General features: G+C 37.6%; 5 protein-coding genes across 5 annotated transcripts; 4 read left to right on the top strand and 1 right to left on the bottom strand.

The window, feature by feature from the left end:
* Window positions 1–64: 64 nt before the first annotated feature.
* Window positions 65–3,077, top strand: EV154DRAFT_533112 (uncharacterized protein). The gene is made up of 9 exons (XM_051603964.1): window positions 65–330; window positions 381–458; window positions 550–876; window positions 930–1,046; window positions 1,106–1,326; window positions 1,391–1,598; window positions 1,655–1,938; window positions 1,993–2,731; window positions 2,797–3,077. The coding sequence occupies exons 1-9, from the start codon at window positions 298–300 to the stop codon at window positions 2,995–2,997; spliced, it is 2,208 nt and encodes a 735-aa protein (XP_051450229.1). The 5' UTR covers window positions 65–297; the 3' UTR covers window positions 2,998–3,077.
* A 770-nt stretch (window positions 3,078–3,847) lies between these two features.
* EV154DRAFT_533103 (uncharacterized protein) lies at window positions 3,848–6,354 on the bottom strand. The gene is made up of 2 exons (XM_051603963.1): window positions 6,016–6,354; window positions 3,848–5,954 (listed from the first exon to the last, which is right to left on the bottom strand). The coding sequence occupies exons 1-2, from the start codon at window positions 6,132–6,134 to the stop codon at window positions 4,052–4,054; spliced, it is 2,022 nt and encodes a 673-aa protein (XP_051450228.1). The 5' UTR covers window positions 6,135–6,354; the 3' UTR covers window positions 3,848–4,051.
* A 2,780-nt stretch (window positions 6,355–9,134) lies between these two features.
* Window positions 9,135–9,311, top strand: EV154DRAFT_402275 (uncharacterized protein; the record flags this gene model as incomplete). Its single annotated transcript, XM_051595300.1, has 1 exon — window positions 9,135–9,311. A coding segment is annotated over one exon (177 nt), but the record flags the coding sequence as incomplete, so codon positions are not given.
* A 777-nt stretch (window positions 9,312–10,088) lies between these two features.
* EV154DRAFT_395730 (RNA dependent RNA polymerase-domain-containing protein) lies at window positions 10,089–14,021 on the top strand (the record flags this gene model as incomplete). The annotated part of the gene is made up of 5 exons (XM_051595180.1): window positions 10,089–10,339; window positions 10,419–11,021; window positions 11,081–11,151; window positions 11,422–11,524; window positions 11,741–14,021. Coding segments are annotated over 5 exons (3,309 nt in total), but the record flags the coding sequence as incomplete, so codon positions are not given.
* Window positions 14,022–14,471: 450 nt separating this feature from the next.
* On the top strand, window positions 14,472–14,870 carry EV154DRAFT_396395 (uncharacterized protein; the record flags this gene model as incomplete). The annotated part of the gene is made up of 1 exon (XM_051595189.1): window positions 14,472–14,870. A coding segment is annotated over one exon (399 nt), but the record flags the coding sequence as incomplete, so codon positions are not given.
* Between the last annotated feature and the right edge of the window lie 800 nt (window positions 14,871–15,670).

Raw genomic sequence — 15,670 nt, 5'->3', positions numbered from 1 at the left:
ATTGAAGTCACGATATTTAGATTTTTTCTACTGTATAAAAGAACTGTTTGCTTTCTCTTTTTTATTTTTTTTATTTTCTTAACTGTAAACGATTGTGACTAAAAAGAAAAAAAAATGATGTAAAGATGACCTTAATAAATATTCCCGTGTTTGACAACACACCCTATCTTTTATCACGCACCTTGTACTCATTAAAACAAAACAAAAAAAATACACCTTTTATGAATTAGTTTCAACATTGACGATCTCGTTGTCCACTTTCCTTATGACAAGATATATCCGGAACAGCACCAGTACATGTGTGACTTGAAGAAGTCGCTTGATGCCCAAGTAAGACATGACTCTTTTCCTTTTTAAAAAAAGAAACTTATTTGTTTTAGGGTCATTGTGTATTAGAAATGCCTTCTGGTACTGGTAAAACTGTTTCTTTACTCTCCTTGATTGTCGCTTACCAAATGGTATAAATCACAAAAACTACCTAACTAACACTGTTAAAAAAAGAAGAAGAGATATTAAACGCAATTTTCTTTTATAACATGACGTGCGCAGCAATATCCAGAACAACATCGAAAGTTTATTTATTGTTCACGTACAGTACCTGAAATTGACAAAGCATTAGCCGAATTAAAACATTTGATGGCGTACCGAAAGGAGCAAGGTATCGAAGAAGATTTTTTCGGTGTTGGACTGACATCGCGTAAAAACTTGTGTTTGAATCCTACCGTAGCCAAAGAAAAGAAGGGTAAAGTGGTGGATTCCAAATGCCGAAATTTGACAGCAAGTTGGGTTCGTGCTAAGGCTGGCAAATTGAAGAACACGGATCCCGATGCCATGGAAGTGGATCAACAACCTGTAGAGCTTTGTAATTTCTATGAAGTACGTATATCAATGCGTCTTATAAACCATGCGGTCACTGATGTTTATCTTAGACACTCGCAGCAGCGAATTCCCCAAACCCTATTCCCAATGGCGTATATACTTTAGATGATTTGAAAGAATACGGTAGAAAAATGTCATACTGTCCATATTATCTTGTGCGACGAGCAGTAAGTTGTATTTATATATAAAAGAAAAAAATCTGCATGAATTGATAAATTATGATAAGCTCCCGTTTGCCAATGTAGTGATTTATTCATATCATTACATGCTGGATCCAAAAGTAGCTGAACTCGTATCAAAAGAATTATCACGCGACTGTATTGTTGTATTTGATGAAGCGCATAATATCGATAATGTCTGTATTGAAGCTCTTAGTATCGATCTTACCCGACCCATGTTAGATGCCAGTGCAAGAAGTGTAGGCGTATTAGCAGAGAAAATTGACGAGTAAGAAAGATTGAAAAAAAAAATACAGAGAGAGAGGGACAGTTGTTAAAATGAATATACATAGGATCAAAAGGACGGATTCACAACGATTAAAAAACGAATATACAAAATTGGTGGAAGGATTACGAGACGCTAATACAGCAAGAGATGAAGACACATTTATGGCAAACCCCATCTTACCTGATGATTTATTAAAAGAAGCTGTACCGGGTAATATTCGTAGAGCAGAGCATTTCGTGGCGTTCCTTCGAAGATTTATTGAATATTTAAAGGTAAAATATCTCTTGTTACTCTTTTTCTTTATATGTTACTAGAAAGAAAAACATAGACACGTCTGCGTGTGATGCATGTGATTGCAGAAACCCCCGCTTCCTTTTTACAGCATTTAAAAGATGTCACCTATATTGAAAGAAAACCATTACGTTTTTGTGCAGAACGTCTTGCCAGTCTTGTCCGTACTTTAGAATTAACAGATTTAGCCGAGTTCTCCAGTTTGCAAAAGGTCGCTTCGTTTGCTACACTTACATCGACCTATGATAAAGGTTTTTTATTGATTTTGGAACCTTTCGAAACAGAAACTGCTACCATTCCTAATCCCGTCTTGCACTTTACGTAAGCTATACATACCTTTCTTTCTGCACATACTTAATTTTAATTTACCGGTAGTTGTTTGGATGCATCGATTGCGATTAAACCTGTGTTTGATCGATTTAGTACGGTCGTGATTACATCGGGTACATTATCACCGCTGGATATGTATCCCAAGATGCTGAACTTTCAAGCAGTGGTACAGGAGAGTTATGCCATGACGTTATCACGTAACTGTTTCTTGCCCATGGTGATCACGCGTGGATCCGATCAAGTTGCGATCAGTTCTAAATTTGAAGTACGTAATGATCCTGCTGTTGTACGTAATTTTGGACAAATCATGGTGGAGTTTGCAAAGATTGTGCCTGATGGTATGGTATGTTTTTTCCCTAGTTATTTGTACATGGAGTCCATTGTGTCTATGTGGAACGATATGGGTATTTTAAACGAAGCGTGGAAGTATAAGCTTATCTTTGTGGAGACACCGGATGCGGCCGAAACTAGTTTAGCATTGGCGAATTATCGAAAGGCGTGTGATAATGGACGAGGTGCGATTTTACTTTCGGTAGCTCGAGGAAAAGTGTCTGAGGGTATTGATTTTGACCATAATTATGGTCGGGCAGTGATTATGTTTGGTATACCCTATCAGTATACCGAATCACGTATATTGAAGGCACGTCTTGAGTATTTGAGAGACCATTTACACATTCGAGAAAACGATTTCTTGACTTTTGATGCTATGCGTCATGCAGCACAATGTGTAGGAAGAGTTTTGCGTGGTAAAACAGATTATGGTCTCATGGTGTTTGCAGACAAGGTATATAAACAAACATTTTCTAAAGTTTTTTTTTTTATGATTTAACTTTTTTGGTTTGCACACAGAGATTTGCTCGAGCTGATAAACGGGCTAAGTTACCTAAATGGATTAATCAATATGTAACGGACGCTTCCACTAACTTGTCGACGGATATGTCACTTGTGATTGCCAAAAAGTTTCTTCGTTCCATGGCACAACCGTATGAATCCAATCAAACGGGTGTTTCTCTTTGGACTCTTAAAGACATTGAACGTCAAAAGAAATAATATATCCTTTCTCATTTTTTTTTTTTTTTTTTTTTTTTTTTTTACAAGTTGCTTTATTAAAAACAGTTTTTTTTTATCAGACCTTCATTGCATGTTTTCCATTGCAGTGAGGATATTGAGGATACAATCCATATCGTACGCGCTGTCTGAAGAAGAGGATGACGAATCTCTTTCATCGATTTGTTGACTGTTGTCAGAGCTGTCATATTGTTCTTCTTCCGAACTCACACTTGTTTCTTGAAGGCTTTTGTTTTCTTCAGACAAACTGTCTTCATCAGAAGTTTCTTCTGGAACATCTTCATGGTCCGATACCTCTTCATCAGAAGTTTCTTCTGGAACATCTTCATGGTCCGATACCTCTTCATCAGAAGTTTCTTCTAGAACATCTTCATGATCCGATGCCCCTTCTTCGTCGTCTGTACAGCTGTTACTGTCAGATCTGCGAGTGATGGTGCACTTTTGACGACACCTAGGGCTAATGCTACCCTCATCTACCAACATGTACACTCCTACTGGTTATAAACTTGTGATGTTAATTATTATATGATTTCTATATTTGCGCTTTTTTTTTTTTTTTTTTTTTTACCTGCGATATTGTTCTCTTCTGATGAGCTATTGTCTGTGCGTGTTTTTCGCATTAATGATTCCTTCCAAAAATGAAAAAAAAAGCTATTTTACCCATATGTTGCTCCTCAATGGAAGAACCCCTCATTTTTTTTACAATAAAAGTGGTCTCTTCATCGTCCGATATAACTCGCTTCATGATTATAGAATATAAAAAGTAAAAGAGAGGCAAGTTTTTTATGATCAGTCAGGAATTATTTTAAAGCAAGAAAAAAAAAAAAAAAAAAGGGAAGTCATAATCATCTGTTTTATTCGTAGTTAAGGCATACTCATGGATGTGCGTGATGAAAAAAAGAAAAAATAATATACAAAGGGGAGTAGTGAATGACTGTATGTATGTGAAGAAGGAAAGAGAATGGGAGAGAGAGAAACGATTGAGTTGCATAGAAGAAAGGGTATGTGCTATTTTTTTTTTTTCTAAGTTTTTTTTTTAAATCATGTCTTTAGCTCTACAACTTTTGGCATCATATAGAACTTCTAATGATTCGTGATGATAAAAATAGGAGGAAGCTACGACGGGACCTGTCATCCTTCTGCTATTACCTATAGGAAGACTATAATATGAATCAATGATCACAGTAGGTTCTGTATGTTGAAATGTAGGTGTCGTTGGCATTGTTGTATCTTGCATCATTTCATATTGTGTTTCTATTAGAGAATCATAGCTTGATGTGGTATAATGACTATACGTTTGCCAATCTCCCGTCATGGATGTTGTTTGTGTGTTTCGAGTGCTTGTATGTGATGGTTGAGGGATGGGAGTGTAATAACTATAATCAGTGGTGGATGTATAATGACTTTCATGACTACTATAACTTGATTGTGTGCTATAATTCGGTCGCTCTTCTCTGCCACTGCTTCTTTGCTCTATTCGTTTGGATGTCAATAAGGTAGCGGCAGCTACAGCAGCTTCTGACTCTCTTTGTGCACGTAATGCATTGATCGTCATGTAGAGTTGAGGTGAAAGAGAGATCTGATCAAAGATTTGAAAGGTGAGATCGCAACAGACTTCGTAGTTTTTGTGTGCTTCTAAAGAGAGATTATTTTCTTCACAATAGGATTGTGTCTGTAAAGCCAAGGTAAGACCAAATGTAACAAGTCGACTACCTTGAATAGACGCCACACGCGAGAAAGTGGATGGAGCCAAGTCGCCTACTGTAAGGCAATGTGCTCTGTAACATACAGCCAAAGCTAATCGAGATAAATGGGCGTGTCCATCTGGTTGATGAATGGTGACCAATAAAGAAAGAATATCGTGTATCAGACAGAGATAAGTTGTAAAGGAAGGTGATTTCGTACCATCTTGCAAGGTGTATAGATGATTGGTATATAAACTATGTGAAATGGGAGGAGGTAAGGCTGCTTTCCATCGTTCTAACTGTGTAGCATAATTCAAGAATTCGGGTAAGAAGTTATTCATGTTACTTGCAAATAAGGTGTTTTGATCGGCCATAAAGCAAACAGTAGGAGAAAAGATGAGAGCCAGATTGGCTAGATGAATAAGGTTACAAGTGATATGGAGCTCATTTTTATCATAGTGTTCAATATCTGTTAATTCAGGTTTTTTGGTGGGTATAATGCAGTAATCCAGAGCCTCTCTCCAACGTTGATCTGAAATGTTGCCAAATGATAAAGTGATGTAAATGAGCCACTGAGCACGTGAGCGGAATTCATCCTGTCGGGCACTATCGCTGTTGTTTTGATTGGGGAGTTGGGTTGGCAGTTGAGCTAGAATTGATTGAGCTTCTTTTAAATAACCAATGGTGATTGAGGAAATGGGAGTGCCGACTGGTGTGACCATCTCACCGTACTTGTACAACAAGAATAAGGTCTGTACGCTGGAAAGACAAGGAGAACGATCTAGTGTATCAATGGCTTTTGTATAATAAAATGCAGCATTGGTATCAGTATGAGTAAAATGACAGGAAGCAATGGCCATGATAGCCAATGAGAGTGATAAAGGCATATTATCAAAGCGAAGGGACTGTAAAATCTGGTGCTTATCCAAAAGAGGAAAGAAAGGGTGAAAATGACCAAAGTAAACGTCAAATAATTCGTGTTCGGACTGTTTAGAATAAACTGGCTCTTCTCCATAATTAGTCAAGGTAGTATGCGCATAAATGTTGTCTCTTTCATAACTACAATGTGCTTTTGAGTCCATCGAAAGGAATGGGAATTTATCTCGGTAGCCATTTGTAAATGTATTTGTGGCTTGTTGTTGTTGTTGTTGTTGTTGTTGGACCTGTGGTTGTTGTACGGCCGAAAAGATGCATGTTTGGTTGGACTTTTTACAATTGGAGCATGTACCTGAACCTGGCACACCAATGTCACACCTATTTAAGTTGTGTTAATTTATGGAGATATGAATTAATATTTTAGCTTTCATTTGTTTACTTGGATTTACGTCGTCTACAGAAATCACAGGCTCGTCCTACTTTAAGCTTTTTATAGCGATCAGGGTCATTCATATCAACAAAGTGATATTCAATCGTCTTTTTCTTGCGTTGAGTCATAAGAGAGAGAAAAGAAGGGTGGGGGAGTTGGGGGGAGGAGGAATAAAAGAAGAAATTAAAAAAGAAATTAGGTGTTTATATATTTATAGCATGAAAAAGAAAGGTCCAGGTCATTTGATTTTAAAATTCCGCATTTGATACATTATGAAAAAAAAAAAAAAAGAAAGATAAAGAGATCTACGAGCTGTATGCAAATGGATTTAAGGTTCACCGCCACGTTTGTCACTCCTCAGTGCGCAAGGGGAAAAAAGGTACCTGTTTATTGGTTTTATTATTATTTTTCTCATCCCGGAAACACTAAAGCACACACACAAAAAGATTCCCGGATTCCATTTGCCGCATACTTTTTTTTTTCCCCATGTTTTTTTTTTCACGATCGATTTAAAAAACAGGCAATGCTATTAAAACAATCTTCTTTGACAAAAAGATTACATTGTGTATAAAGAGATACTTCTTTCTTCAATAAAAAAGCATCGATCGATCGAATGTGAACACTTTTTTTTTTTAACATTAAACATTTATCTATTGACAACATTTAATGGGTGAGTTGCAAAAAAATTATAAATTCCAAAATTTTACTAAAAAAGGAGGGTTTTTATAGCTTTGGGGTTGAGAGAGAGAGAGATGTTATCGAGATTAATTTAAAGATCGATGTGAATTATATTTTCATGCAAAAAAATAAAACAAGCCAATAAAAAATATGGTACGATTTTCAGGATTCCTTCTTCATGTGACAGGTTAGAAAAGAATCGATAATTGGGGAACCAATAGGACCTTTCATCTAAAATGGTAAAGTGTGGCGAGTACTTTTTCTATCGGGTTCTTCCTTTTATGGTAATTTTATCAAACAAATACCTTCCATTGGCCACATTTCATTTTAAGCACTTTCTAGACTTTTTCATTTTTTTTTTATTTTTAGGGTAACACCCCCCACCCACCCATCACCATGGAGACCCCCGACCAATTAAACTACAATCGTTTGTCTTCCCACCGCCACTACTATTAAACTTAGTTTTTTGGTGCGATGCACATCGATCACATTCCATGTAAAAAGAGACAATCAAAAGGCTTAACCCAAAAACAGCGCTTTTTTAATTTGTTTATTCGTTTAGCATTGTGCAGAAACGTGCTCATCATCAAAACTTTTTTTTTTTATTTTACGTATACCACCGCATAACTAAATCACATTTATCCATAAACAATGTGGGGAAAAAGTACATTTGCATCGGAAAAAATATTTTATGCACGATTATTGATAAACGATGCACTCAAGTGCTGTTTCAAATGAAAAGGACATTTGCTATTCAGATACCAGGTAATCAAGCATGTTCTATTACTTATTCCACTCACATTGCCGCAATAATAAAGAAATGTGGCACTCATTTTGAATCCTGCATTAAACCCTGAAGTGATACTCTAGATGACAAACAGAGCTAATAACCAAATGAGCATAATAGAAGGGATTTATTGAATATTTGTGTTGTGAGATGGGATGGGATGAATTTTAAAAGCATCTAATTATATCTGACAGGCCTCATCGATATATTACAAATAGACTTTCGAGTATAATCAGATGTTTAATCACCTAGTACTAGTAAAGTAGTCAAAAAGAATACAATCGTTACCAGTGATCAAACGTTCTTAAATGTTCTTTAACTCTAAAAGTGCATATGGCTGTAGCTCAACATATTCCTTGAATCCGCGTATTACTCTGGTACTTGGCGCGGTTTTATTATAGTAAATGTTCCCTGCCATTTCCTAATCTAGATTATGCACTGCCTTTTCTGCCTGTCTTAAGCTGTGTCAATTGTCCGGTGTTGAACTTAACACGTACTCGGCTGTTAAAAAAAAGGGGGGGGGAGGGAACAGCGCGCAGTTTTCTTTTAATGGTCCGTAATATTAAGTTTTTTTTTTAAAAAAAAAAAAGTGATGCATTGCCCTGTGCACATGTACGCTTAGTGAGCCTATATAATTTATTCAATCACCAATGATACGTCGAAAAGATAAAAAAAAAAAAAAAAGAGTATATTCACCTACTAGGCTTATTACAACTTTTTATAAGCTGACACTCCATGATATCACACCTATTTAAAAATTGTTACGGTAGGATACCAATCTTGATGGACACAGGCCAGGAAAATGCATTAGCAAAAATGATACTTGCATGAACTAAATTATAGAGAGGCTGCCCAGTGTCTTCCTTCAATACAGTGCAGCTGGTTAATTCTGTGTTTTGAAAAAATAAGTGGTAATTTCTGAAAAATGAATGATGCTTACCTTAAATTAAATAAATGGTACTATATCTCTATATACTTGTGCGTAATTGAACCATTCCCAATTTAGAAGGAGAATTGCAGATTGAAGATTTGATCACTTTTTCTTTTTCTTTAAACAAATGAAAGGAAATGGGAAAAACATTGTAATAAACGATAATGAAGGTATACCATAATACTACAAGACAGTTTAATGGTACTGACAACATAATTTGTGGATTGATAGGATCAACTTCACAGGTGCCTAAAGATTTGCTAAAATGTAAAAAAAAATCCTACTTAAATAACTCAATTGATGATGATTTCCAGCCCATCATACCAACTAGAAAAAGAACAAGTATGCGTTATTGTTAATTGCAATACAATAGAAGTATATTTTCCTAATTCTTGCTTTGAATTCAATGTGAGCAACAAAGGTGAATTGCATTTTGGGAATTTGTATGTGACAAGAATTCGAGGCTACTATCCTCAACCCCAAGTTTCTCCTGACGCTTTTCCTAATTTCAAATGTATGCTACTTATTTGGATATTGTAATTCAACAATCTCATGTGAAAAAGACGTTTCAATAATACAGAAAAAGCAAGAATACTTAAAATTATGTTAGAAACAGGTCAAGTGGATTTATTGTGGAATCGTGAAAGCTAACTTTTAAAAAAACTACAAATTTTTCCATTTCGTAAACTAAAGTTTTCTAGCAAATTTCACTTTGATAAAAATGATGCTCAATTAGTTAGAAAGCTGAAAAATAAGTTTGGATCCAACTCGATGCTGGTACTTGGAAATTGGTCAGCACCCAACGTCAAGTATCAAGAGCCAACTAGGAATAAAGGGTTAATTGCTATGTTAAAGAAGAACGGACCTAAATTATATTTAATTGACGCATACAAGACGTCTTCTTTTTGTCTTGAATACGAAATTCCTTTGGAAAAATTGCAAAACCATAGTGAATCCAAGACTATATCAAAGACAAAAAATGCCGACCATAACATGTCATGGATTACTTCGGTATGCAATATTGATTTAAAAATCTACATTGATAAGAAATTATCTAATCATCCATAAGCTGTAAGAACATTGCTTTCTAAAGAAAAATGGAGAGTACATCTGGTATTGTAGCAAGAAGAATATGGAATCGAGATTTGGTTGCAGCTTTAAACTTTGAAAAAATACTGATCCATTTGAGGGAAACCCCCTTTGTTTAGTCGAGAAAAAGCAGAAAGACAATAACTTTCCACTAAAGTTATCACTTTAGTTATTTAATGCATGTATTACCCGTTTGAAAAAAAAAAAAGCTTAAAGTCTGAACTTTTTTTTTTAATTGATCTGAATCAATTTTTGTGTTTATCTATATTTGTCTGAATTTATAGTAGACATTTTCATATCCACCTTTATAAAAAAAAGTTTTTGCCTTTACATTATAGCGGATAATAGTTCTCGTTAACACCAATTTCACTTTGTTTTTTAAAAAAAACAGAATAAAGTTTCAACTAGTTGCCAACTAGCGCCATATTTTTTTTTTTAAAAAGCGAACAAATTTTACGAGTCGCACTGTATTTTAATTCACAAACTTTTTCTTTCGTTGTTACAGAGAAAAAGATGGCTTATGCATATAATCAGGGCCCTGTTGGGATTACGTACGATTCATCACCCGCAGCCATCGTACCTGGACGAACGTTATGGATGGGTGAACTAGACGCTTGGATGGATGAGAATTACCTGCGACAATTATGGTGGTCGATGGGATACGAAGTTTCTTGTCGTATCAGTGTCGACAAGTATGGTGGATCGTATGCATTTGTTGATTTCCCCAACCATGAAGAAGCAACCAAGGCTCTCACCACGTATAATGGTACTTCCATTCCACAAACCAACAAGTGCTTTAAATTAAATTGGTCCAATCGAGATGGTAACGGAGTCCCCTTTGTCAACACGTAAATAGAAAAAAAAGGAGCAGTAATAGGTTATAAGCGATAGGAAAAAAAAAAACTCACTCGTTGATAATTACATTAGGCCAATGCAGCAGAATAATTCAAACACCAATGGGGATTATAGCATCTTTGTTGGTGATTTAGGTGCAGATGTAGATGATCATGTCTTGATGGCCGCCTTTCAAAGTAGGTACGGTTCCATTCGGTCAGCTAAAGTCATGATCGATCCGATTACGGGTTACTCTCGTGGGTTTGGATTTATTCGGTTCTTTGACGAGAATGATCAGCAACGTTCGTTGGAAGAGATGCAAGGCGTGTATGTGGGATCGCGGCCTTTACGTGTGTCAGTAGCCAGACCCCGTGCAAAGTTTGATGTGGGCTTAAGTCCTCATACACCCGAGTCTGAAATTACGACGGTATTTGTGGGTGGATTGAATAGTACGATTACAGAAGAGGAGTTACGTGCTTATTTTGGTGTATATGGGGATATTTTGGCCGTCAAGATAATTCCGAACAAGAATATTGCGTTTATTCAGTACGAACAGAGATCATCGGCGGAACAGGCAATTGCAGAGTTGAATGGATCGCATCTGGGAGGGGCTAAATTGAGGTTATCGTTTGGCAGGACACAATTGAATACAGGCGGTGTGCCGCCTCAGGGCGCCTCTGCAGTCGCTGGCCCAGCGTAAGTTTTTTTTTTTTTTACAATGAGAGAGAAATACAGTGACTGACGCGGAAAAATAGATTTCATTATACCATGCCCGTGTACCAACCTCCTCTACCTATGATACCAGCCGTGGATTTGGTTACACCCTGTCAATCTTCCTCTGTCACTGATCAAAACCACCAATTTTTACAAGGCATCGAATCAGATTACTTGCATTGGGATTCCGCTATTCACACCCAATAAAAACTAAAGCAGAACTTTTAGTTTTCTTTGTCTCTTCTTTCTCTCTCTCAAAAAAAAAAAAAATAAAGTCTATAAAACTGTCTTTTCTCCATGAGTTCTGGTAAGCTAACGTAATTAATTGTTGCACACGCTTTATATATAGTAACGAAAAAAGAACAACAGGTCATTTTCGCAGCAGCAACAATAATAATCACCGAAATGATAATCGGCGTGGAGCCGAACATCATCAGCAACGACGTGGTGGTGGCGGCGGTGGTGGTAATGGACGGAATGACCGTGTAGATTATTCGAAATGTATACTTGTTCAAAACTTGAATCCAGGTACCATACCACCTACCTTAAAAGACTATTTCGACCGGTTCGAAGTTGTGGATAAAGTGTTTTTAACAGTGGACGATAATGAGACCTTGACGGGTTCTGCGACTGTGACATTCAAGTAAGAAGAGAAGATAGAGTGATAAAAAAGAGAGCTAAACTGATAAATTTAATTGTAGGCAGGTGCCTAGAAACCCACAATTAGTGGGGAAACATCGTATTGATGGTCGACTTGTTACTGTGGAATTTACGAAAGAACAACCTTACGAGCATGGTAATTCTTCCAACCGTATCGATGCCAAACTTCATGCAGTGTCATTATCTATGGGTTCTTTTATTGCCCCCAAACACTATGTAGAAGAATGGTCTACCACTGTGGATGTAAAATATTGTCTAAAATATGCACGGCGTGAAGTGGAAATCTTTTTTTCTCATCTTGGATCTGATTACCGTCTCAACTACAAATTTAAAGATGTCTTGGGAGATATGACGGTAGAACGTCCAGAAAATAAGACAATCTTGACAATTCCATTACGATATCCTGCCATGTTTTGGAAACGTAATTATCAATCGGACCGAGTAACGAGTACTTCATTTCAAGTCACACCACGTTGGGAACGGGTCACTTTAATTCCACTCACCAAAGATGTACAACTGGCTACAAAGCCCAAGCCATTGACTCCTGACCCACGTAAAGATGTCCTTGATATTGGTAACTGGGTGGTCTTACGCTTAGTCTTTCAGCCTACACGTTATGCCGTCGAATTCGAAAAAAAGTTGAAAGAAGCAGCGGATTTCGATCTGGTGCCTCGCGATCTTACGAATCTACCTCCTGTCATCAAGGTCACACACGCTAAAGATTTACCTAAACCACTCACGCACGTGGATCGTTCCTCGTATGGAATTCCCTTCGACGTACTCTACATGCTGGAATGTATCATTTCTTATCGTCACTGTAGTCCATATAATATCTCACCCGAGTTTCTGGTTCTGTTATCAAAACTGGATGAAAATATCAGTCGGGGATGTTTCGATCTGATTATGTTAATGAAGCGACGCGTTTATAACCCGTATGCGTTTTTCCAGCGTACATGGGATGATTTCGGAATTAAATTAACGGCACAAAAGAATATACCTAGTCATTGTGCATTGTTACGAAAAGTGATTGTGACGCCCACACACATGTATATTCAACCACCTTCACTTGAGACAACCAACCGTGTCGTCCGACATTATAAACAACATGCAGATCGATTTATGCGTGTACAATTTATGGATGAAAATCTATCTCGTGTGGGTGCGGCTCAAGATCGATTGATTAAGGAAGTGATTTACGATCATATCTTTGAGGTATTGAAAAAGGGCATTGTCATTGGAACCACGCGATTTAAATTTCTGGCCTTTTCAAGTTCTCAGTTACGTGAACAAGGATGTTGGTTCTTTGCACCCACACCGGATTTAACCACCGATATGATTCGATCATGGATGGGTGTATTCTCACATGAAAAGGTCGTGGCAAAACACGCTGTGCGTATGGGCCAATGTTTCTCTTCCACGCGACCTGTGCGTATTCTACAAGAGGATGAAGTTGCGCAGATACCCGATGTTGTACATAATGGATTTACCTTCTCGGATGGTGTGGGTAAGATTTCACCGGCATTGGCAGAAGAAGTAGCCTTGCAAATGGAACTACGTACAGTGCCCAGTGCTTTTCAATTTCGTCTGGGTGGAGCCAAAGGCGTATTGACGGTGGATAAATCACTGAACGAGGGACCGGTGAAAGTCCAGTTACGACCCAGTCAGATCAAATTCCAGTCAAAGCATTTGACTTTGGAGGTGATTCGAACCTCGACGTATATTCATGGATTTTTAAACAGACAGATCATTACTTTGCTTTCGGCGCTGGGCGTGAAAGATGAGGTATTTATGGGGTTCATGGATGATATGTTGTTGGATATCGATCGTATCTTTCAACGACCTGAAGAAGCTGTTCGTGTATTGCTGGGGAATGTAGATAATGCAGGTACTGTGCATTCGATGGTGCCGATTATCCAAGCAGGGTTTATGGAACGTAGAGATCCGTACATTACCAACCTTCTGAATTTGTTTCGGATTAGTATTCTCAAGGATTTAAAAAAGAAGGCCAAGATTATCGTGCCTAATGGTGCTTATTTACTTGGTGTTATGGATGAGACAGACACGCTGGAAGAAGGAGAAGTCTTTATTCAGATTTATGATAATAATGGAACAAACATTCATAAAGAGATTATTACAGGTGAAGTTGTTGTTTTCAGAAATCCATGTTTTCATCCTGGTGATGTACGTGTAGTGAAGGCAGTGGATAGACCTAGTTTACATCATTTACTAGACGTGGTGGTGTTCTCCTCCAAAGGATTTCGTGATATACCCAGTATGTGTTCTGGTGGTGATTTGGATGGTGATGATTATACAGTGTATTGGGATCCAAAATTACTTCCACCAAAAAAGAATTTCCCGCCAATGGATTATACAGCCCCACCTTCAAAGACTGTGCAGGATGTCAAAATTCACGATATCACAAGTTTCTTTGTGAATTACATTACCTATGATAACCTTGGTCAGATTGCCAATGCACATTTAGCTACGGCAGATTTAAGTGCTAATGGAGCCCGTGATGGAAAATGTATTTTGTTGGCCCAACTCCATTCGGAAGCTGTTGATTTTCCTAAATCCGGTATGCCTGCTAAGCTAACAGAAGACTTGATTGTGAAAACCTTTCCAGATTTTATGCAAAAGAAGGATAAAGAATCATACGAATCGAAAAAAGTGTTGGGCAAAATCTTTCGAGCCATTGATAAGTCAAATTACAAGGACTTCCAGGCTCATCTGACGCAAGAAGCACATTACGATACGCGTATGCGCGTCCCAGATATGGAATTATACATCAAGGAGGCACGCCGTTTACGTTATTCTTATAATCGAGATTTGAATTCGATCATGAATAAAAATGGTGTTGGAACAGAAGCTGAGATTTGTTCAGGGTATATTATCAAATGGATCAAGAAGGGTAAGAGCAAGACGGATTTCGAACAACATGCTTTCACATTAGATGCTGTGAAGGCCTTCAAGAAGGTATGGAGAAACAAGTTTATCAAGGAATTTTATGATTCGGAAAAGAAGGTGGATATGTCACAGCGTCATTTCATTGATGCTAAGGCAGCAGCGTGGTATTATGTGACATATCATCCGGATGAACGCAGGCGCGACTCCTCGGTAGAAGGTGGGTTCTTGAGTTTCCCTTGGTGTATTTATGAGTACATTTGTGATATTGCCAAACGCAATACGCACCATAAGAACTTGGATGATCCGGCTCTATCCCAACCGTTTAATGAGGAAGTCCTATCTCTAGCAGAGGACCGATTAAAAGAAAAGCGAGGTGAGGCCTTTTGTGTGTCTGATGAAAGTGATGAAGAAGAAGAAGATAAGATTGAATACGAAACAGATGACGAGTCGGAAGATGAAGTCACTACTTATCGAGGTACGACAAGTAATACTTATCGCATCACTTCGGCTGCTGCAGGTGTGACTACTGCTCCACGTAGAAATGATAACTTCTTGGTGGATACTGGTTCCATTACCAATCATCGACCTTTGGAAGCGCATCAATCTGTCATTGCCGCTGATGCTTCTGCAGAGGAATTGGCTAGGGCTTTATTGGGTGCGGACTTTGAAGAACACGTTCCGCCCGCGTAATAACAAAAAATGCGTCAAATAAAAAAAAAAGATTTTATTTACCTTCAAAACCATAAAAATGAAACAAAAGAAAGAAAATACATTGCATAGCTACTTTAAGAAAATAATTAATCCTGCAGCAGAAAAAGCTTCTTTGGCCTCTATTATCGAGCGAAATAACGCTGTCAAAAAAACTAAACCTACAACACCTCTAGCTGCCAGTAACATTAACCAACCCATCGATCTCACTTCAGAGGATGTCAATGAAGTCATTGTCATTCCTTCTTCTCCTGTCAGTAGCCAAACGATTAGCAGCCAATCGAGCACAGGCTCTTTTAATCGGGAACGCACACAAAATGAAGTCCTTACCAATACCAGTAAATATAACAATAAGGGAT

Source organism: Mucor mucedo (assembly GCF_025094135.1).
Source record: "Mucor mucedo strain NRRL 3635 chromosome Unknown EV154scaffold_274, whole genome shotgun sequence".
Taxonomy (NCBI): Eukaryota; Fungi; Mucoromycota; class Mucoromycetes; order Mucorales; family Mucoraceae; genus Mucor; species Mucor mucedo.
This window is presented reverse-complemented; position numbering and strand designations above follow the sequence as displayed.